General features: G+C 39.8%; 1 protein-coding gene across 1 annotated transcript; it reads right to left on the bottom strand.

Moving 5' to 3' along the window:
• On the bottom strand, positions 1-20,449 carry LOC134064011 (uncharacterized). The gene is made up of 4 exons (XM_062519784.1): positions 20,321-20,449; positions 13,447-13,798; positions 12,874-13,068; positions 1-690 (listed from the first exon to the last, which is right to left on the bottom strand). Exons 2-4 carry the CDS (start codon positions 13,760-13,762, stop codon positions 407-409), a joined length of 795 nt encoding a protein of 264 aa, XP_062375768.1. The 5' UTR covers positions 13,763-13,798; positions 20,321-20,449; the 3' UTR covers positions 1-406.
• Positions 20,450-24,520: the final 4,071 nt, after the last annotated feature.

Here is a 24,520-nt window from a genome sequence, read left to right on the forward strand (position 1 = left end):
TTCAAGAAAACACTTTACATCTTTATTTTATCAGTGTGATTTGTAATCATTCCGACAGCTTTTAGGATTGATATTTGAATCTACAATACATTGAAGACTTTGCTGACATCACAGTCACACTATAATCAAAAATAATTCACAACATGCTTGACTTTACAAATGTGTTGCACGCCCAAAAACAGCACCCACGTCCATAGAAAACATCCATATAAAGTTTTGTGTGTGAACATGATCTGAGAAGCATACAGGAGCAGTTAAACTGAAATACAGTTAAATGCCCCCCATACACACACACACACACACACACACACACACACACACACACACACACACATCACACCACACCACCACTCCTAAAATGTCATCTGTTTTATTGTTCTTGTTGTGGGTCTGTTCTGCTGCTTGGCTACATGGTGAAGAGCAGGTGTCCAGAGAAGGTCGTGAGGTGGTTACCAGAATCTCTCACCCAGGAATTAGGCCACAGCTTCAGATAGACCACATCCCCCACTTCCAGCAGCAGAGATGCTCCGTTGGAGGCAGTAACATGGTGGATGTTCCCGGCACTGTAAGCAATGACAACATGTTCTCCGTTTTTGTGGAGAGAGACTGCAGTGGGTGTTGATGCATGACCATTCCCAAAGACGAAGACATCAAAGTAGTAGACCCCCCTAACTGGAGCTGTGAAGGCCCCTGAAACAGACAGAGAAACTGATCACATCAACCATCCCCCACAGCAAACAACACACAGGTGTGGTCACACTGCCCGCTGTGAGGAAGTTACATTTCAGTAACTCTCCCAGAGTTAGATAAGAAGCAGGAGAAGCACTGCCACTTGGGATTTGCAGAAGTAACAATGGAGCTTTTCAGATGCTGTGTGCGTCGTAGGCTAACTTGCGTTGCAACCTTGGTAGTTCACTCCGCCATCTGTGTGTTGGTTTACGTTTTGGAAGGCTATGGTATTCACAAACCCTGCAGGTAAATAACCTGGGACCGGTTTCCCGATAACGTTCACTCTAAGCAAGCTACGAAGACTCCAAAGATATAACTTACCAAAGTCGCTTACTTTATAGTCGTGGTTTCCGAACTGTCACTTAGGAGTCTTCGTATAAAAGCTCCTTACATCCGACGTACAAGGCACTGTCCACCATGAAGGTGCTGAATTAGTTGATATCGATTGCTCGGATATTTATTTTTTTTACTTCACGCGGAGGCATGACAGTAGGCTATTACAGTATGAAAGCGTTCTTTGCACAAAAAACATTGCTCATATAGCCTATCGCCTCCATAACATTCGCTACTTCAACATGGATGAACTTATTAATAGCATACAATGATAACAAGTAGAAATTAAATGATCTACCCTTAATGTTTTCATCGGGGTTTGTTTGGTTTGTTTGTCTGCTGTCTGTATGTTTGTTCGCAAGGTAACTCAAAAATAATTGGATGGATTTCTATATCCATCACCGTATATTCCGTATCACTGTCTGGATGCAGGAGGCGGTTAGGCTATGTGTTCGCTTGGCGGAGGTTTGCACTCTTTGAGGTCTTTTCTAGTCGAAATAATAGTATGTAGGCTATTTTTTACAGTAATCACAGCTGATTGACCAACATCCTCATTTAATTCAGTATTGTGGATAACGTGGATAACATTAAACATGAAAGCAACCCGCTACATTAAACATTGTAGAGGATGGTGGGGGAGAGCAAGAAATAAGAGGATAATGTGTTTAATTCTTTTCAAATGTGTGTACGTTTTATTATATGTATGAAAATATTTCAAGAAACTATTTTCGCAATTAGCCTATTGACATAAAATCATTGGCAAACCAAAACAGTGATTTTGTATCATATGAGTTGCATGCGTAACAGAGATAAAGATTGCTCGGGTACAGTGGCGGCGACTAGCGTCACGAGCCGAAACATTGCTAAAGTGCAGCTAAGATAGTTCTAAGAGTGCTCCACACCATTCTTACCAAAGAACGACGCACGAAAGACATTCGTAGCAAAGTAGCTTTCGGGAAATGCGTGAACATGTTAAGGTAGAGCTTAAGAAAGAGGTTATGAACTACGTAGCGTTAAGAAGGCTTCAGGAAACCAGCCGCATATCATTGGCACTGTGAAACATCTGCTCACCCAGAAAAATAATCTTCTTCAGCAAAGACTTTGTCTATATTTTTTCAGAGTGCGAACCCCTCCCACCTTTTCCTGATGTTTTTTGGTTTGACGCACCTGTTTAAAAAAACCTTTCATGGGGCTTCCGGTTACGTCATGGAGGAGTAAGACGTGGTTAACAGAGCTCCTGGAAAATTTTTACAAAAATTATAGCAGAACGTACAAAACGACTGTGGTTGATAGTGTAGTGTTCAGTTTATGCTTTGTAGTTGACTCTGGTGTGCCCATGATGCCTAAATCCTTAAAAAAACCAGAACAAAATCAACCAAACAGCTCAGAACATAGCGACCTCGAGGAAGCTAATCAGCTAACTAGCAAAGCGGTGCTGGATGGACTTACTGCCATAAGGACAGAAATTCGCTCATTTAAAGCTGAAATTGGTGATATGATCGACCAAAGATTCCAACAACTTTCATCCTCAATAAGTAGTGAACTGACTGCACTGAAGAGCGAAACAAATGCAGCTATTTCTGCAGTTAAAGAAGTTGCTAACGAACAGGCTGGGACTTTAGCTGAACTTGAGCGAGGTGCCTCATTCACCTCAGATCTGGTCACCAAACTGCAACAGGATATGCGAGTCTTGTCAAACTCTGTTTCACAACTGAGCGACAAATGCACGGATTTGGAAAGCCGGAGCAGAAGGCAAAATATACGAATTCTGAATATTAAGGAAGGCGAAGAAGGAGGCCAGAACAACAGGGAGTTTATCGGTAAAGTGCTACAATCTGTCCTGGCCAGCGGGTAAAAGTTAGCAGCGGGTTTGATATTCGCTGGATATTCGTTTTTGAAAGACATTTTCTCATTCTGATTGCTGACATTTTCTCATTCTGATTGCTGTAGTAGTTGCCAATGGTAGTCTGCTACTTACTACAGGTAAAGTTTTGCTGATATCTGACATTATGGTGAAACAGTACACATTTAAAGTTTTATAATAGGCACCAAAAATTAGCAAAAATATATTTTCTCATTCTGATTGCTGTAGTAGTTGCCAATGGTAGTCTGCTACTTACTACAGGTGAGGTTTTGCTGATATCTGACATTATGGTGACACAATACGCATTTAAATGTTTAAAATAAGCACCAAAAATCAATACATATATATTTTCTCATTCTGATTGCTGTAGTCGTTGCCAATGGTAGTCTGCTACTTACTACAGGTGAGGTTTTACTGATACCTGCCATTGTGGTGACACAGTACACATTTAAATGTTTAAAATATGCACCAAAAATCAAGAAATATAAAAAATGCACCAAAAATCTATGAATATATATTTTCTCATTCTGATTGCTGTAGTAGTTGCCAATGGTAGTCTGCTACTTACTACAGGTCAAGTTTTGCTGATATCTGACATTATGGTGAAACAGTACACATTTAAAGTTTTATAATAGGCACCAAAAATTTGCAAAAATATATTTTCTCATTCTGATTGCTGTAGTAGTTGCCATTGGTAGTCTGCTACTTACTACAGGTCAAGTTTTGATGATATCTGACATTATGGTGAAACAGTATGCATTTAAATGATGAAAATATTCATCATAAATCAACAAAAAGCTATTTTCCCCATTCTGATTGCTGTAGTAGTTGCCAGTGGTAGTCTGCTACTTACTACAGGTCAAGTTTTGCTGATATCTGACATTATGGTGAAACAGTACGCATTTAAATGTTTAAAATATGCACCAAAATCAATAAATATATATTTTCTCATTCTGATTGCTGTAGTAGTTGCCAATGGTAGTCTGCTACTTACTACAGGTCAAGTTTTGCTGATATCTGACATTATGGTGAAACAGTACACATTTAAAGTTTTATAATAGGCACCAAAAATTTGCAAAAATATATTTTCTCATTCTGATTGCTGTAGTAGTTGCCATTGGTAGTCTGCTACTTGCTACAGGTCAAGTTTTGATGATATCTGACATTATGGTGAAACAGTACGCATTTAAATGTTTGAAATATGCACCAAAACTCAATGAAAATATATTTGCTCATTCTAATTGCTGTAGTAGTTGCCATTGGTATTCTGCTACTTACTACAGGTGAGGTTTTGCTGATACCTGCCATTGTGGTGACACAGTATGCATTTAAATGTTTAAAATATTCACCATAAATCAACAAAAAGCTATTTTCTCATTCTGATTGCTGTAGTAGTTGCCAATGGCAGCCTGCTACTTACTACAGGTAAAGTTTTGCTGATATCTGACATTATGGTGAAACAGTACGCATTTAAATGTTTAAAATATGCACCAAAAATCAACAGAAAGCTATTTTCTCATTCTGATTGCTGTAGTGTGCTACTTACTACTACTATCAAAGTGTGTACCAACACAGTTGCATGTAACAGCTGCACTGCTACACGTTTGTAACTCTTTGATGGTATAAACCTGTTAAGTGTACCAGTTAATAACGTTCACGCACATATGACATGTATGTTGTGTCTTTGATGTCTTGGAACATGTCTGCAATTACCCTACGTAGCACATGTATCAACTGTGTTGGTACACTCTTATTACTCTTTGATACAGTGGCATAAACCCGTAACAAGGTTGTAGCAGCACAGTTGTTACATGTACACTGAAGACCATAAGGCCTTGACTGGAGCTAAAAATGGTTTGTATATCAAATCTATCATCACCAGATTTACCCCATCCAGCAGGTCTCAGGTCAGCCCTTTGCCTCTGATGAAAAATGTAGACAAATTGGTAAAGTTTTGTAAAAGCACTCAGTATTACAATGTAACAACTATATGTAGGAACCCACAAATACTTAATGATAGAATTATAGTACCTGACAGTGTATTACACAGGTTGTACCACTGTACCTAATTAGGTAGGTACACTGTAACATTAAAATAAAGTGTTACCAAATGTTTAAGATATACACCAAAAATCAATGAATATATATTTTCTCATTCGAATTGCTGTAGTAGGTGCCAATGGTAGACTGCTATCCGTCTATGCATGAATTGTGAATTCTGCATCTTATTTATTATTATGGTATTCATATTTTTCATTTAAGTGTCACTGCCTATTATTTATTACTTTATTTATATCTTTATTTAGGTGTCTCTTGTTATTATAGATATCATCCTTCTTTAATATTCTGTAATAAAAAATGACTCGTTGACAATGCCATTAGTGTGTTTTTCAGAATTGTTCTTACCCTGTTTCATTGAAAGTCTCCCTAAGTAGAAGCCTACCATTGGCCACAGGCCAACTACAGCAAACAGACGATGAATATGCAATTTTGTTAAATAGCAGCCTACCACTGGCAACTACTACAGCAATCAGAATGAGAAAATATATTTTTGCAAATTTTTGGTGCCTATTATAAAACTTTAAATGTGTACTGTTTCACCATAATGTCAGATATCAGCAAAACTTTACCTGTAGTAAGTAGCAGACTACCATTGGCAACTACTACAGCAATCAGAATGAGAAAATATATATTTATTGATTTTTGGTGCATATTTTAAACATTTAAATGCGTACTGTTTCACCATAATGTCAGATATCAGCAAAACGTGACCTGTAGTAAGTAGCAGACTACCACTGGCAACTACTACAGCGATCAGAATGGGAAAATAGCTTTTTGTTGATTTATGATGAATATTTTAATCATTTAAATGCATACTGTTTCACCATAATGTCAGATATCATCAAAACTTGACCTGTAGTAAGTAGCAGACTACCAATGGCAACTACTACAGCAATCAGAATGAGAAAATATATTTTTGCTAATTTTTGGTGCCTATTATAAAACTTTAAATGTGTACTGTTTCACCATAATGTCAGATATCAGCAAAACTTTACCTGTAGTAAGTAGCAGACTACCATTGGCAACTACTACAGCAATCAGAATGAGAAAATGTCAGCAATCAGAATGAGAAAATGTCTTTCAAAAACGAATATCCAGCGAATATCAAACCCGCTGCTAACTTTTACCCGCCGTCCTGGCCCTGGATAATCCCCCGATGATAGACCGTGCCCACAGATCTACGGTTTCCCAGGGCGCCCGCAAAAACCTGCACCCACGGGCATTTATCATCAAACTTCACTACTTCCATGAGTGGGAGACTATCATGCGAAAGGCAGCACAGTTGAAGACCGTCACCTACAAACAAGACAAGATCCTCATCTTCCCTGACCTGCCACCAGCCATTGTGAAACAACGCGCCCGCTTTGGAAGAGCCAAGGAACTTCTACGCGATCGCCCAGACGTTCGATATGGTTTTCAATATCCATCTACTTTGAGGATCACGTACAAGGACGACGAACAACGATTCACAGACCCCGAGAAAGCGGCAGCATATGCGGAGAGTCTGCCCCGCTCTGGTTATGTAGACTCGGCTGACGCATCTGAATAGAGTTAGCATCTTTTTCCCTCGAGTTTATTCGTAATGCTTATTGTCACTGCCAACAGCCTTCCAGACTGATTGTTCATATTTTTTAAGTGGCAACGCGGTCAATTTCAGCCATCTTTTGTTAACTTGTTAACTTGTCAATTAGAACTTGTACCAATTATACACGTTTTGCTTACAATCTGCCTGATGTAGATTATCAGGAACTAGGAGTGTTATCTGTTCAACAGTATTAGTTTTCAGGACTCACTAGGATGCCTATGATGACGTGCGATGTAGGAGCGTACCGCGGGTATGCTTTTGTTTTCTGTGTTTATCTTTTTTATTTTATTTTTCCTATTTTCCATGTTTTTTGTGCTATGGGTTTACACAGGGAGGATTTTTTGAGGGAATGGAGGGGAAGTAGGGGTTCAAGTCGTTTTGTCTGCTTTTTCACTTTTGAAGGATTATGTGGATCATGGGGGAATGGGCTAATGATGCTTACTGTTGTTAAATGAGTAGGCCCACTGTACAAGCCATTAGAAATCTAGATAAAGGGAGGGGGCTCACCTTTACATCCTGGAATGTCAAAGGCATGAACCACCCTATTAAACCTGGCAAAGTCCTGTCTCATTTGAAGGCATTTAATTCAGATATTATGTTCCTTCAGGAGACTCACCTTAAGAATGACGCTCACTCCAGATTACGATCCAGCTGGATAGGCCAGACCTTCCACTCACATTTTTCAGCCAAGGCTAGGGGAACTGCCATTTTAATACGCAAAGGCATCCCATTTAAACACAAATCAACAATAGCAGACAGGGATGGCAGATACGTAATAGTGACTGGGGAAATTCACTCTTCATCAGTGTCTCTTGTGAATATATATGGCCCAAATTTTGATAACCCCCAGTTTTTCCAGAAGGTTTTTTCTTTGATCCCAGATTTATCACTCACTAATTTAATTATTGGAGGGGACTTCAATTGTGTTATTGACCCCTATCTGGATAAGTCCTCCACACAAAGAGCTGCTCCATCCAAATCAAGGGATTTCCTAAAAGCGTATATTAACAATACAAACGTCTGTGACGTTTGGAGAACTCTTAATCCTTCAGGGAGAGACTACTCTTTTCACTCCTCAGTCCACAATGTTTATACACGAATTGATTATTTCCTGGTTGACAAAAAACTAATCCCACATGTCCTTAATGCTAAATATCATGACATTTTAATTTCTGACCACAGTCCAGTCACATTCATTCTCAACTTAACTGACTTTTCCTCAACTAAGCCACTATGGAGAGTTGACCCTCAGCTTCTGAGTGATCCTTCTTTTAAGGTTTATCTTTGTGCAGAGATTAAAACTTTTTTTGACATCAATAACCAGCCAGACACTTCCCCTTCTTTATTATGGGAGACTTTCAAAGCATATTTGAGGGGGTGTGTCATTTCGTTTAAAGGGCAAAGGAATAAACTAAACAAGATAGCTTTGCTAAACTTAGAACAGGAAATCCACCAACTTGATTGTAAAAATGCTGAATCACCTTCTCCTGATCTACATAAGAAAATTCTTAATCTCAGATTTAAGTATAATCAGATTATCTCACAAAAACTTTCTACAAAGTTCATGTATGTTAGACAGAAGTATTTTGAATTTGGCGACAAGCCTCACAAGCTATTAGCTAGACAATTACGCAAACTTGAGAATGACCGGTCAATTCATAAGATTAAATCTGATTCTGGGGCTCCCCTCACTTCACCTAAACATATCAACAACCGGTTCAAGCAATTTTACGAAACTCTCTATACGAGTAAAACTAATCAGGACCCAGTCCCTATCGAAACATTTCTTGATAAGTGTAACTTGCCTACACTGACCCAAGAGGATCGTGATTTCCTTGGGGCAAATATAACACTAGAGGAAATAAACAAAACTATTAAATCATTGAAAACAGGAAAGACACCTGGCCCTGATGGGATTCCCTGTGAAATATACAAAAACTTTAACGAAGTAGCACCCTTCATGCTTAATATGTTCACCCAGGGTCTGGAGGAGGGACTTCTCCCTCCTTCTCTTTATGAGGCGGTGATTACAGTCATCCCTAAGAAGGGCAAGGATCCTGAGGAGGTTGGAGGATACAGGCCCATATCTCTTATCAACGTGGATCAGAAGATTCTAGCAAAAATTCTAGCCAACAGACTCAACACTTTTCTAGGAAAGTTAATAGCACCAGACCAAACTGGATTTGTCCCAGGCCGGAGTTCATTCTGTAATCTGCGCCGCCTCTTCAATATTCTCTACTCCTCTCATACAAATAGCACAGACCTGGTCGTCATCTCTCTTGACGCCGAAAAGGCCTTTGATCAGGTTGAATGGCCATACTTATTTGCTGTTTTACAGAAATTTGAGATGGGTGAAACATTCCTCTCACAAAATATCTCTCTTCGCAGATGATGTCCTCATTTATGCAACAAAACCATCCTCAAGTGTCCCAGTGCTCTTAAGCATAATTGAAGATTTCAGTAGCTTCTCAGGCTATAGAATAAACTGGGGGAAAAGCGAGCTTATGCCAGTTGGGCTGGACCTCTCCCAACTCTCACACCTCCCTTTCAAAATATCTAAAGATACATTTACATACCTTGGCATTGTTGTAACCAGATTGCCAACATCTCTCTTTGCAGCCAACTTTACTCCTTTGTTGGAGAGGTTACAGCTGAATATTCAATTTTGGAAGTCCCTTCCCATCTCTCTAATAGGAAGGATTAATACCATCAAAATGATCTTCCTTCCACAGCTGTTGTACCTTTTTCAGAATATCCCAATCTTTCTTCCTAAGACATTTTTTAAGAAGGTGGATTCAATAATCATGCCCTTTATCTGGTACTACAAAACCCACAGGATCAAAAAAGCACACCTCTGCAAACCAAGATGTGAGGGGTGGATGGCACTTCCAGACTTTCAAGTCTATTACTGGGCCTCTAACCTTAGGCCTATAGCACTGTTGTTAAATGACTATAGTGGGTATTGGGCGTGGATAGAATTGGAAAGGGAGCAGTGCGCCCCCTATGATCTAGCTGCTGTTGTACTTTCTCCAACTGCTCCCAAAAAAACAATTTATAAGGGCAATTTTATTATTCACAATATGATGAAGATCTGGAAACAAATCAAAATATTCTGTGGTGTAAACTCTCTATCCTTTTTACTTCCTATAGTTAATAACCCATCCTTTCCACCGTCAATGCTGGACAGTGGCTTCAAGCATTGGAAGGAGGCGGGCATACATAACATTGGGGATCTCTACTTAAATGGGAGATTTGCATCTTTCACTGAACTTCAAGAGAAATATACTCTCAGCAAGAACAATTTCTTTAGATTCTTACAAATAAGGAGCTTTGTACAATCACACTCAAAAGATTTTGTCACAGCCACCCCCTCCTGCTTAGATAAGTGTCTTAGGAACTACTTTAACAGCTACTCCATCTCATCGCTGTATGGCACACTACAGAATCTTCACTTACCCTCATCAAATGCAATTAAGGCAGCTTGGGAGGAGGAGCTAGGGTTAGAAATTTCTGATGGATTCTGGAAAAACAGCCTAGAAGAAATTCAACACTGTTCCATACACGCGAGACATTGTCTTATTATGACCGCCGCTAGCGTAGCTAGCGAAGCGGTCATATAGTTGTTGTCAAAGTTTTTTTTTTTTGTTTTGTTTTTTTTTTTTTTCTTTTTTCCCGTCATTTTTCGTCAACGATTCCCGGGACACCGTAACACCGGAGCGCATGAAACTTGGTGGGCATGTAGCCCCAGTAGAGTTCTATGGAAAATTTTCGTTTCGTCCCCGGGGGTCACTCCACCCCCGCGCTGCCCCCGCCCGAAGCCCAAAAATGACAGTTTTTCCTACATAACTACCTGAACCGTGGCACCGAGGATGACAAAATGTTTATGGTATGTTGTTTTCTAGAGCTTGCATCAACTTAGCTTATAACCAGTCATTTGTGATTTGCCCCCCCATCGTAAAAATTGAAAATGCAATGTAATATTGCTTTAATTGCCCATATCTTCAGATGAGATGTTATGAACTGCACCAAATTTCATGTGTATGATTAACCTGACACCCTCTGGGAGTAAGCCAAGTTTTGTGGAATTTCATCCATGGGGGGCTATAAAATAAATGGATTTATGTGTACATTCAGGACTGTATACCCATCGGCCAGTAGATGGTGGTATTATCTGGAGTCTAAATCCCCCCCTGGGGATTTCAAAAACTGTTCCAAACATCTCAATCTCTGCTAGTTTTTGTCCTAGAAACATATAAGTGACACCATTAGAAACCTTTAATCAACTAGTTTCCAAATATGTTTTAAAAGAGAATGGTTGCTCTGGGTGCAACAAACATGCAGGAACACACACACACACACACACACACACATAAATACACACACACACACACACATACCTACACACACACGCACCACTACATACACACATGTACATAAAACATTATACAAACACATGCACAAACACGCCCACACGCATGCACACATACACCCTTACACACACACACACACACACCTACACACACACACACACACTCATGCACACACACATCTTTGAGTACATTTTGTGAGACCACCGGAGCTGAGAAGTGAGTGTGTGTGTGATGTACTATAGTGTGTGGGTGCGTTTCTGTGTGCCCATCTGTGTGTTTGCATGTGTGTATATGTGTGTATGTGCATGTTCTGTGTGTGTTCTCTTTCTTTCTCTCTCTCTCTCTCTCTCTGTGTCTGTGTTATCTGTGTGTATTCTGTGTGTGTTCTCTCTTTCTCTCTCTCTCTCTCTCTGTGTGTGTGTGTGTGTGTGTGTGTTTGTGTGTGTGTGTGTGTGTGTGTGTGTGTGTGTGTGTGTGCGAGTGTGTGTGTGTGTGTGTGTGTGTGTGTGTGTGTGTGTGTGTGTGTGCGAGTGTGTGTGTGTGAGTGTGTGCCTGTGTATGTGTGTTTGTGTGTGTGTGTGTGTGTGTGTGTGTGCACACGCGCGCATGTGAGTGTGTGTGTGTGTGTGTTATCTGATATTGGAGTGACAGTGACGGCAGAGAACACAGTGAACATATACTCAGAGACACATTAAACACACACACAAGCAGACACACACTCACACTAGACAGAGAAGCACTCATACACAAAAGCAAGCGCACACATGCACACACTCATTTACATACATAAAAGTTGCAGTAGGGATGGAGTAGGCGATGGAAACACAAGCGTGATTGATATTTGCGGAGAGAATGTGCAGGACTGAGCGGCGGTCATATTGTGTATCGCTTTGCGGTACATCTAGTTCAATTTAAAGTGGTACACAGACTCCACTACTCAAAGACCAAATTGCACAAAATATTTCCTAATGTCTCTCCACTTTGTGATAAGTGTCATGCTGGTGATGGGACATTAGCCCACAGCTTTGTTCTTTGCCCTAATTTACAAGGATACTGGCAGGGCATCTTTAAAGTCCTTGCTGAAGTAACACAAAAGAACCTTGAGCCAGATGTTCTTCTTATATTGTTTGGACTGTCAAACCAGTCATTCAATCTGTCCAAATATGAACAGCAATTTCTGTCATACGGACTCCTGACAGCAAAAAAGCTCATACTGACCTTTTGGAAGAAACAGCAGGCACCTTCCCTTCAGATTTGGCTCAGTGAGTTAACTAGCACTTTGCACCTTGAGGAAATTAGGTTTTCCTTAAGAGATAAAAGGCACCACTTTGATAGAATTTGGGCCCCTTTTGTGAGGTATCTTGAAGAGAATAGTTAAACACTAACTGATCATCAACAACCCAAGATGTTCCTCCCCTCTCCCTGACCCTTTATCTATTGATATATAAGCAGACGACTCCTCTCTTTGTTTTTGTTTTGTTTGTTTGTTTTTGTTTTTTATTTCTTTTCTTTTCTTTTGTTTTATTTTCCTTCCTCACCTGGGTGGGGGGGATTTGGGTGGGTGGGATGTGCTCAGGGGTTTAAGTGTGCTGAATTACATTATGTATTCAATGTATTGTTACTATAACTGATACACTTGTTCTTGTGTTATAATGTAAAAACTGGAGAACACCAATGTGATCTTGATGATTGTAATCTGTGAAATAAGTCTCCAATAAAAAAACCTACTTGGGAAAAAAAACCTTTCATCAAGAGCGCAACAGTACTCCACCTTGTGACCTCTTGCATAGTAGAAATAAAGTGCAGACTCCCCAGACTAATGTTGAGCTTATTATGGTGATGATAGCCAGACTAGGTAAGACTGTGAATTAGCCACAATATCGGGGTGTTCCTTTAAGTTCACGAATACATTTACTGATTGCCACTCTTACCTGTGTTTGGATTGTAGGCATTCCCTATGTTGGTGAAATCGTGTTTGTAGACCAGGTTAGTGTGTTTGCTATAAGGTCCTATAGTAACATCCCCAGATGCCACAATTGAAGCAGAGAAAGACACCTTCCTCTCCTCTCTTTCCCTCCTCAACTGCTCTACTTGGCTGCCAGTGAGGTTCAGATTCACTGCCTGGGCTGAGAACACACACACACACACACACAGATAGAGAGAGACAATGAGAAATATTGGTAAACCACAAGCAAAAACATATCAAAACGAAACCAATAATAGCCTATGTAAATGATATTGATCTGAAAGTTTACACAATAGACCCTTTTAATCTGTTCCAAAAGGGTTTTGGTTTAAACTTTCAAAATCAATGCAGATAAGTTGTGATAAAAATAAGGTAGACAAAGTGCTCCACAAAATGTGAACTTCACAACTTTGTTTTTCATTTTTGTTTTTCTCAAGAGTTAGCTTACTATTAGCTCAGTGTTCAGTATTCTGTGCCACCAGAAATGTCTCAGTTGATAGGGTCTATACACAAATGGCTCCAAAATCAGATCGCTCACCTTCATGTTCAGTCTTTAGTTGTTTCACTAGCTGTTCACTGGCTGTCAGTCTGGCTTCTGTCTGTCTGAGCTCCACTCTCTGCTCTTCGACTGTCTTCTCCATGGCCTCTAGTTGTGTCTTAGTGTATCTGAGCTCCACTCTCTGCTCTGCCATCAGAGCGTTCATCTCTCTCAGTGCTGTATAAATGTCCGGCTGGCAGGTTTCTTGGGTGCAGTGGTTGACTGTAGTTTGGTCTTGGAGATCTTTACTCTCTTTTGCAACCACAACCAGAACTACCCACAGCAACAGCAGCACAGAACCGGGAGTCTTCTTCATGCTGAACACACACACAGCTGCCACCTTTAATGTAAACTGAAAGTGTAACAAACACACACATTAGTCTATGAAAGGAGGAGGGACGCCAGTGCAACGCAGATGTCTTCTTCAGTATTTATTTAAAAGGTGCAAAACATTGACTAACGTTTCGACGTTACAAACGTCTTCGAAGATGTTTGTAATGTCAAAACGTTAGTCAATGTTTGGCACCTTTTAAATAAATACTGAAGAAGACTATCTGTTCTGGCCTGGTTGCACCAGATTGTCGCACAACTGCAGAAGTGCGGAGAACTTTCCTTTGTTTGCTGACACACATTAGTCTGTCACCCACACACTACAAATATTTCATTCTCCAGGTAAAAATCAGAAGAAAATCTTGAAACCTACATGGATATATCATCATATATGTGACCATTCACAGCGAAATCAGTCGTTTTGCGCACATCGTTATTTTGAGAAAATCAACAATAACAAACTTCCGGGTTAAAATGTTGAATTTCACGTTTTCGCATAATTTGGCTGTATACAGTCTACAGTTTCATATCGTGAACGCATTTCACTGAAAAACCTACGTTTTTACTGTTAAACCCGGCGAAGATTCAACACATTTGCTGTCATTCCCGTTGTGCACGCGCTGCTTAAACAGGTGATTTCTCCTCTTCTGGCATATCGTGACAGGAGAACCATGTCAACTTTGGATGCGGTTATCTTAGCGATAGTTTGTGTAATACCCTCGATATACATATCGTTGGAAAGCTTAGTTTATGGCCGTTCACGTGAGCACAATAACTTAATTTACTAAATTTTACCGAAACGACTGGTTCCGCTTTACAGGGTCACATATCGTTAGCCTGATAGCATAATTGCCTAAGTCATATTTCACTGTTTTTGGGAAACAAGAAAAAACACATTTTTTAGAAATAACATTGTTATTTTTCATTGATATTGTAATAGTACATTCACCTAGATGTATGAACAAGTATGCAAAAAGAAAAAAATCAATCATCAATTGCATACCAAATAAAAGTGACTTAGGCAGAATATGTCTATGACTTAGGCATTTTTTCTCCTACAAATAAATGTAAACTTAACATAACCCAACTTGTTTTTTCTATCCTAAATATAACCAAGATGTGTAGCAGAACATAACATAGCTTGTCAACCCTCAAAATTGATAACACTTGTGTCTAATGATGTGACAACCAATACAAGTCAGTTCAGAGTTGACAGAGACACAGGGGACAAGTGTGTGTTACAGTAGAGGTGGGGTGCAAGGGAGAGGAGGGTGCAGGTAGGAGGAAGAGGAGGAAGAGAAGGAAGAGAAAGACAAAGAGTCCCAAGAGTTGCAATACTGTAAATAATGAAATTCGGGCAACAATCATTGTTCTGGTTCATGGAATGCCAATGAGAGAAGCAGGACTTTGCGTCCAACCCAAAAGATTCAGACTATAGGACAGGAATTGTATAAATGTCCATTATCATACAGTACAGTAATCACTGATCATCCACTGTTACTGCACACTTACAACCCTTTGAGCGCAACTCTGAGAGAATGAAAGAGCTGAGTTACTGTATCAGTATGTCCAAGTAAGTGTAAATTTAGACACAATAGTACAATATTACAGTATTGCATACTTACAGTATAGCCTAGTCTTTCTCTTCACTTACAAAACTATACATTTATTTCATAGAATATTTCTATATCCCCATTCTTTAGTTTCATTGTGGTATTTTATTTTTTACGTAAATTATAATGAATAAACATTCCTCCTGGAGCCATACACCCAGCCCTGACAACTGTGTCTTCCATTTTTTGGTGTATTGTCTTATCACTGCTCTGCAGGAGTCTAATTTTGCCTGATGTGTGAATGATTTGAGACCATTAGTTAGTTTTGAGCAAAGTTAAAAGTGTTTTGAGGTGATTGTTCAGTTTTGCAACAAGATTGAAAGGTTTCGAGAATGTAGTTTGAGAAATGAGTTTTGTGTTCAAAGTTTTGAAAAAAGGTAAAGTGTTCTAGCAATTGTGAAAAACTGTAATGTCTAACCTTAACCTCTCCCACCAAGTTCCACTCAGGTGCTGTGCACACTCATTTTCAAAAATTACTTCACCTGAAAATTTGCTTCAAAAATGTCTAAATTGCCCACATGTCTTTTTATGGTGATGTTTCTTAAGTGTAAAGACTTGATCTGACAAAAAATGAAGTAATATTTTTCTAGTTTTGGCTAGCTACTTCGTCATACAGTACCTTATAGCAAAAAAAATGTGATTTCAAGATTGAAGTTTTTCACAATTGCTAGAACACTTTTTTCAAAACTCTACCTTTTTCTCAAAACTCTGAACACAAAACTACTTTTTCAAACTACATTCTCGAAACCCTTGAATCTTGTTGCAAAACTGAACAATCACCTCAAATCAGGCAAAATTAGACTCCTGCAGAGCAGTGATAAGACAATACACCAAACAATGGAAGACACAGTTTTCAGGGCTGGGTGTATGGCTCCTGGAGGAATGTTTATTCATTGTAATTTGAAAAATTAAATATCACAATGAAAATGAAGAATAAGGACTTATATCATTCTCTACTCATATCCATGAAGAAATAAATCAATAGTTTTGTAAGTGAACAGAAAGACAGGCCTATACTGTACTGAATATGATATGTACTGTGTACTGTGATGCCACAGACTCTGATAGTACTGTAAGTACAGTATGCAATACTGTAATATTGCATTGTGTCTGAATTTACACTTACTTGGACATACTGATACCTCAGCTCTCACTCTCTCAGAGTTGAGCTCAAAGGGTAGTAAGTGTGTAACAGTGAACGTTGTGATTACTGTACTGTATGATTACTGTATGAACGTTGTGATTACTGTACTGTATGATAATGGACATTTACGCTACTCCTGTTCCGTAGTCTAAATCTTTGGATTATTGAAGCCACAGAGAAACTGCTGATGTTGGGTTGGACCATGAAGTCCTGCTTCTCTCATTGGCATTCCATGAACCAGAACGTGGTCAATGATTGTTGCCCGAATTTCATAATTTACAACTCGTGGGACTCTTTGTCTTTCTCTTCATCCTCTTCCTCCTACCTGCACCCTCCTCTTCCTTGTAACCCACCTCTAACACACACTTATTGTCCCCTGCATCTCTGTCAACTCTGAACTGACTTATTTTGGTTGTCACATCATTAGACACAAGTGTTATCAATTTTAAGTGGTGTTCAAATGGAGACAACTGTGCTCTAATTGTGTTCAACTTCCGCCTTGTTTCGTTATCAATATAATTAAGAAGTGCATCAGAATGCACAATGTGTTTAGAAAAAGGGTTAATGAGTTTGGTAAAATGGGTGAAAGTGGGTGAAAGTGGTCATGGTTTTGCCCAAAAAAGGGAATAATTCAACAAATGTGTTCAGGCATTCGAGAATTTGATTCAGAGAATGGGGTTTAGTGTTTGAGCAACTGTGAAATACTGTAAATACACAGTTTAGAATCCCTATGAATGACTGAAATTCCATTTAGTGTCCAGAATATTGAAGAAATATGAAAAGAGAAGAGCTAATGCTTCACTTGTGGACAGACTTTCTATTGTTTTCTGTCATTTTGATTGTATCAAAACTGCCCAAGTCAAGGAGATGACGTCTTAGGCAGATAGTGTTTTTGGGCTGTAATAAGAATTGTGATTGGCTAGGCAGTCATGCAGGGTGATGCAGCAGAAGTAGGAGAGTAAAGTTATGCAGATATCTCAATTTGGCCAAAAAATGACTTAGGCAATTATGCTATCAGTAGGGATGTAACGATTACCGGTGTGACGGTAAACCATGATAAAAATGTTGACGATAACAATTACCGTGTTCATTTTGAATATCATTATTATCACGGTTGACAGACATGGGCAGTATTTCAATTATATGTATTTTAAATACGTATTTAATTACTTTAGTGTATTTTGTAATTTGTATTTTGCAGGATTGGAAAAAATCAAATGTACTTTGTAACAAAATACTTTGAGGGGTTGTATTTAGAGTATTTAAAATACTCAAATACTTAACAAAAATCTCATCATTTCCCCCCTCAAATTAGCCAAAAAATCATCACACAGTTAAATATAGCCTTTTACCTAGTATAACCATGACAACAATATGCTATGCTTTTCATAGTCTGGGAGCCAAAGGTCAGAATCTTTAGGACATGAACCCCATGACATGAGGATTTATGTAAGGTATCAACCAAGGTGTCCTGATCTGCAGAAATAATGGAGGAGACTGAGGCAAAAACCTCCCCAATGCGAAACAGTCTCAAGTTTTCACCGTCCAGTTAATTAATTCTGTATATTGAGACACCTTACAGGATGTTACTTTATCTGTCCCCCGTGTTGCCAGTCATGTATGAAGGCAAAAGGCATGCATTTATTAGCCTGGATGCCAGACCGAAGTTTAGTCCCGCCTACATTCTTTTTCTGCAGGGAACTTCGGTCTGGCACTGTTCCGTTCGGCTGCAACTATTCGAGATACAGATCTGTTCGGACCAATCACATTGTCAGGGCGGGCTTTACGTGATGATTGACAGATCAACAGCACTGACGTTCACGGCTGCATGCGTCCTCGTTCGACGAGTTGGGTGATTGCAACAGGAACGCTATGGCTATGAATGCATAATTTGTTCATGCAGTTTGGCCTTTCGTTTAGCTTAGCTATTGAAATGGAGGTTTTGAAACGGAGGTTTTATCACGGATTCACACAACTATTTCTGAACACTTAGACCAACGTGGATATGTGGGAAAACTTCAGTTTCACTTTCACCAAGTTAAAACAGCATGGGTGAGTGATGTTGTTCCCGTTTGTTTAAAAATGTCTGCTCGTTGGGTTAACAACACACTTCCCCAGCTGTTCATCGCATAGGCTAAAGTTTGAAGGAATTATTTTTAAAAACGAAGGAGGATGTTTTTCACATAGCCTTCCCTGCTACATATTTTGTTGTCTTAGAGGTTGTACAAGATAGATACTGACAGCCAATAACTTGTTCTGTTTGGTTTGGTCTATCCAATGAGTGCAGAGCTATCCCCCCCGCCCTGTATCGGTTGAATCACGCCCCATAATCGCAGCTGAATGGAGCAGTTTCAGACTCATATTCTGACAAGAATTGAGTATGACGTCGTCATGCATTTATTTGCATTTATAGCACAAAAAGGGAAATGCATTTCAATTTAAAAACGCTAACCTGTTCAATCTGTTGTACTACTTTCATTGAATACGGAAAATGATGGTGGGTAGTTTGCTTCGTCAGAGTTGATTCCACTGTTGCAAAGCCTGCTTGTTGTCAGTTCAATCATCGTTTATATTGATATAGGATGCTGATTACATTTTTTACTAGATCTACTTCATGGGTAGCCTGGCTCCGCCTTCCTACGTACTTCCGTTCAGTTTTCATTTCACTCCACTACGTAGTCTGGGTCTGCGGTATATTCACAGGTTTTCTCAAAACAAAAATGTGCAGGTCCAATCAGCGAACAGAGGGAGTAGCTGAGAATGATGACGTTGAGGTCGCTAGTTTGAGCATGTCACCTCACGACCAAACGTTTATCGACTGCTTATGGCAGATCTGAGAGGCTCTGGGCAGAGTATCCGCATTCAAGGAAATTCATGCTTGGCAATGGAAAGTGTCCAGACTCTCTGTACATTATGAATGTACGAGAGTATGGTAGGACCAGGCTACTTCAGCCCAAAGTAAAGAATTTAGGCCTCTGTCCGCCAATAAAAAACTAGTATTTCTTGTAGTTTATTTTAAAAGTTGGTATACCATGATTATTGTGGGGGTATTTTTGTATTTTCTAATTGCTAATTACTTGTATTTTAATTAAATACATTTTTCACATCCGTAATTTGTATTTTATTTTGTTACATTTTCTACGCCAGTATTTGTATTTTGTAACAAAATAGTTTTTGATGTATTTGTGCCCACCTCTGTGCGTGACTACTTTCCTAAAACCGAATGAAGGTTAATATAATTACTTCACGTCTTCACGACTTCATCTCTTAAAGTGACAGGCACTCAATTAGACCTACACAACACCCCTGTAATGTCATTAAAGACAAGTGTAATATTTTAAAAATCAATATGAAGTATTCAAATTACTGAATATTTTTAGCTATAAGTAATTATGCAGATCCTAACATATTATAAACTATTAGCAAAATATATAAAGTTCAGGAATTCAAAATATGCAATAGAAACAAGACAAGACACTGTCACACCTTTTTAAACTAAAATATTTCAGCTTGTCTACACCCATCAGCGCTTTCTTAACATATTGTACACACAATTTTTAAAATACCGCGATAATACCGAAAACCGTGATGATTTTGGTCACTATAACCGTGGGGTTAAATTTTCATACCGTTACATCCCTAGCTATCAGGCTAACGATATGTATGAATACATTAAATTAGTAAAGAATTAGCAACAATGTGTGTTAATAAATAAGATTGCAGAATATGGCTCGGCTATTTTGTGATGTGTGGGTCTAGGTTGAGTTTCTGTGAAAAGTGGCCTTACCTAATTTTAGGGAAAGTTGCAGGTGATACTGCGGTCTCCTCCTGGGGTAAGTTTCCTCTCATCCAGCACCGTGATACTTTTAAGAGAAGAGTCTGGAGGAGGCACTAACCTACTGTTCACCAATCAGAGGCCTCTCCTTACACTGGCCATACAAATGCCTATCTGGATCACGTAAGTTGTCCAAAACTGGGTATTCTAGTTCTTAGTTTATCAGATGACAGACTGTCACAACTTCATGACCTAATGTTACCCTCAACCACACTCTTTCAGCCATTACTTCTCACACCTCACAGAGAAGACTCTGCTAGAGAGCATTTTCAAACCAACACTGTAAAAAAGGATTTTAGAGGGTGGTAATTATAATCCCTACGAATGGGTTAAAATGTACTTACGTATATTGATCAGCAACTGAAATATATAATAAAGGGTAAATTCTACCTATAATACCTATTTTTTAACAATAAAAAATTGGCAGACATTATTTGCACCCGGGTGCAAATAGAACTGATGATAATCACTTGTGGCTATTTACACCCGGGTGCAAATAATGAAAATTACTATTTATTGGTTGCTTCTTACTTCATCTCTGGATCCTAATGAATGAACTGGGCTAGCTAAGTGCTATCAAAGTAGCGCCGTGCACCAGAGCCAGTCAGTGCATGCATTGAAACGCGAGAGGTACAGTATGTTTCAACTCGTCTTAGTTAAGGGAATAACGTAGTTTAATATGAAAAAACGGTGCAGTGTTCCTTTAAAGCTGAGCCATCTAGCTGAGTCATCTACAGTATCAGCAATGGCATGTTACTAAATTATGAGATCGCTTTCAACAGTCAGGGCACAAGTACATCAACACAGCACAACATCATCTACAGCCTAGTTAACCCTTTTTCTTTTTTTGGCAGCGTTGTGTGGGTGTAGTGAAGTGAATAGTAGAGTATATTTCACCAAACGTGCTCAGGAATCTGGGAAGAAGGATTTACCATCTTGATTATAAAAGGGGTGTTTGAATACATACAGGAAGAATAAACACACCAACAGTTAGCCTTGGTTTCGTTTTATGTTTTGTTTCTATTGTCATGGCAGTTAAGATATCTCTTAGAAATATAGCCACATAATGTTTATTGCAGGAATATGTTAGTGTTCTGCTCAAAAGTTAATTGGTAGCGCCCACCCCCGTTAGCCACTTGGTAGGTGCCACATACTCGATGCCTTCAGAGTAGGAGAAGCATCTATAGAAGGTATGTGCGTGAATAATGGCTGTCGTGAATATAAGTTCATAATGTGCTAAAAACGGTTGCAAAGTGACACTTTCCCAAAGTAGTGATGCTAAATGTAAACCTGTGTTGATTTGCTGTGTGTTTAAGGCATCAATTTATCAGTGTAAGCTTTGTATGAAAATGTTAGCATAACGAGTGAGTTTAGCAGTAACTAGCGGCAACGAAGTGAGTGAGGGGGCTGTTGTTTAATGGTGCGTGCTCTCAACAGATTGTCAGAAGAATCTTGATCCTGATTGTATCCCTCACTTTAAATCTTCGCAGGTATGATTGCTGTTTTGTATAATTCATATTACATTTGTCATGTAAGTTAATGACTAAATATGGTTGTTTAGAAATGTTTATTCATGTTTATGGTTAAATATGTATTTGTCATGTAAGGTAATGGCTAAATGTGATTGCTTAGAAATGTTTTTGACTTAAATTCCACTATACGATCCAAACACTTTGTATGTATGACAGATGTACTGTCACTGTATCCTTCTTGTGAATATTTAGTTAAACTGTTGATGCCTTGAGAGTAGGAGAAGCATCTATAGAAGATTGTCAGAAGAATCTTGATCCTGATTGTATCCCTCACTTTAAATCTTCGCAGTAAAGTGTCTGAAGGCAAGCCACGGTGTTGCTTGGTCATTTCCTGTGCGTGTTGACAACCGCTACAGATTGGTGCCGTGACCCGGATGAAAAGATCAGCGCTAGCAGATCGCCGGGAGTTCCCTTCGCCATCCAGGAGCAACACCACAAGAACCAGGCTTGTGTGACACTGTGAAAGACTGTGAATTAAGCAACTTAATTTAGCGTTGAGAAAGAGTTTTGATATAGATTTATTTTTTTGCTTAGTAAAAATGTCATTGAGAGAGAGTGAAGAAATACTTGACCCTGACGGTTCAGCTCAGGCTGATGGTGATCAGGAAAAAACAGGCCAAAAGACTAATTATGGCAGCCCAAGATTTCCAAGGGGTGCATCTGCTGAACGGATAGGGAGTCCTTTTGGTGTGGGCAGAGGGGTGCAACTCGCTAGTATGATGGGACATCATGGTGGAGCCACACCAGCCCACTTAGGATCTCAGGATCGACCGTTTAGGGATGAACATTTAGACCTAGGCACACGCTTTGAACGCTACCAGACCCATACCCAAGATCAAACAGAAGGCTCAGCACAACTTATAGCAGACTTAGTTAGACAACTAGGGAGTGAAATAAGGATGCAGGTCGCATCAAGCCTAGCAGGAGTAGGTCCAAGAGATGATAACGCAGGCCCATCATTCCCCCCTCAACCACAACAGCCTGACTTGTCAAAAGTCAACCTAGTTCTGCGATCAGATGTGAAAGAGCCGCCATATTTCAGGGGAGATAGCACAGATAAGTTCACTGTAATGGAGTGGCAGGAAATCATGCAGAGTTACCTGAGGAAAAAAGGTTTCAGTACGGCTGAGACAGGTACAGAGATCCTTTATAGGTTGATGGGTCGTGCAAAAGACATTGTACGGACAGCTATCCGTAACAGCCCTTTAGTGAACATCAGCAGAGACCCAGATGTGATTTACACCATTCTCAGACAGCATTTTGGAGAGCCAATTTCAACAGCGACACCCTTAGCTGACTTTTACTCCACTGTTCCAAAAGCCTCAGAGAGTAGTCTTGATTACTGGGTTAGGCTGAACAAGGCTGTAGACCTTGCCAATGAATGCTTGCAGAGGCAGGGAAAGCGTGTTGAAGACCCGAGCCATGAGGCCACAATGATGTTTGTTAAACACTGCCCTGATGCAGCTCTGTATACTGCACTTAGAGCCAAGCCAATTGAAAAATGGACAGCCGAGCAAATCCAAGAAATGATTGATAGCCATCAGAGAGATAAGTTATGTTCCAGGAACAACCGAGTACAGCGTGTAGCCAAGGTGGAGGAAGACATAGAGAGTGACGCCCGGTGCATGTCCCAACAGCCTGTTGCTTGCCAAGGGGCTATGCAAATAACTCCCAAGGAAGATCAAGCCTCAATGGGCAGGTTGATATCCCTCTTGGAGAAGCTTGTGCTCAATCAAGAAAGAGACAAAAAGAGAAGTAAGGGTAAAGCTGCAATTGATTCTCCGGCCACTACCCCATGCAAAGTGTGTGGAGATTCGTCACATTCGACACAGTCACACTGCTTTAGAGAAGGGCTTTGTTTCCGTTGTCACACATCTGGACATAGAGGATTTGAGTGCCCAGAACGAAAAGTCGGAAAAGAACAGAGCGGTGCCGATAGGCCTAGGCCTACTTTAAACTAGTCTGCCCACGTCAGAGGGAGGTCAGCGTGGGTCACCCAGAAACACCTCCTATTGGTGAGGTAGATTTAGCCTCGGAATTCTTGTCAAAAGAACAACTTCACATCAATAGTGACACAGTCTACCAAAGAATAGCTAGTGATGGTAGTCTGTTTTACATCCCAGCCCTGGTTCAAGATTCAGTTGAATTAAAGGCCTTATTAGATAGTGGCTCAATGACCTGCACAATAAGTGAGATGGCCGAACAGAAGTTGGTAAATAATGGAGACTTGAAGAAAGAGTTAAGTAGACCAACCAAAGTTGTTCTTGTTGGATGTGGCGGTAAGCAGGCACAACCTAAGTGTGAGTACGACATTAATATTGAAATCCTGAACTGCAAAATGTCTGTGCCTGTTTTGGTAGTACCAGGTCAACCAGATGACATGATAGTTGGTTCTAATGCCATTAAACATGTTATGCAGCAACTGAAACATTCTAAGTGGTACTGGGACCGTGTTAAGAAACCTGCAGGAGAGGGTCCGGAGGAGCTTTTGCTGAGTATGCTGGCTAATGTTGACAGATGGCATGGCGACACAATTCCAGATAGGGTAGGGACAGTTGTCTTGAAGCAAAGCGTGACACTTGCCCCACAGCATGAACACCTTGTGTGGGGAAAGTTGAAG

The sequence above is a fragment of the Sardina pilchardus genome, chromosome 18 (genome assembly GCF_963854185.1).
Source record: "Sardina pilchardus chromosome 18, fSarPil1.1, whole genome shotgun sequence".
Classification (NCBI taxonomy): Eukaryota; Metazoa; Chordata; class Actinopteri; order Clupeiformes; family Clupeidae; genus Sardina; species Sardina pilchardus.

What these genes read in the sequence shown, in the direction of transcription:
- LOC134064011 (XM_062519784.1), bottom strand. Translation starts at nt 13,762, where the DNA reads ATGAAGAAGACTCCCGGTTCTGTGCTGCTGTTGCTGTGGGTAGTTCTG. An exon ending in ACTAAAGACTGAACATGAAG is followed by an intron (nt 13,069 to 13,446) that starts GTGAGCGATCTG and finishes GTGTGTTCTCAG; the next exon opens with CCCAGGCAGTGAATCTGAAC. An exon ending in TGCCTACAATCCAAACACAG is followed by an intron (nt 691 to 12,873) that starts GTAAGAGTGGCA and finishes TGTCTGTTTCAG; the next exon opens with GGGCCTTCACAGCTCCAGTT.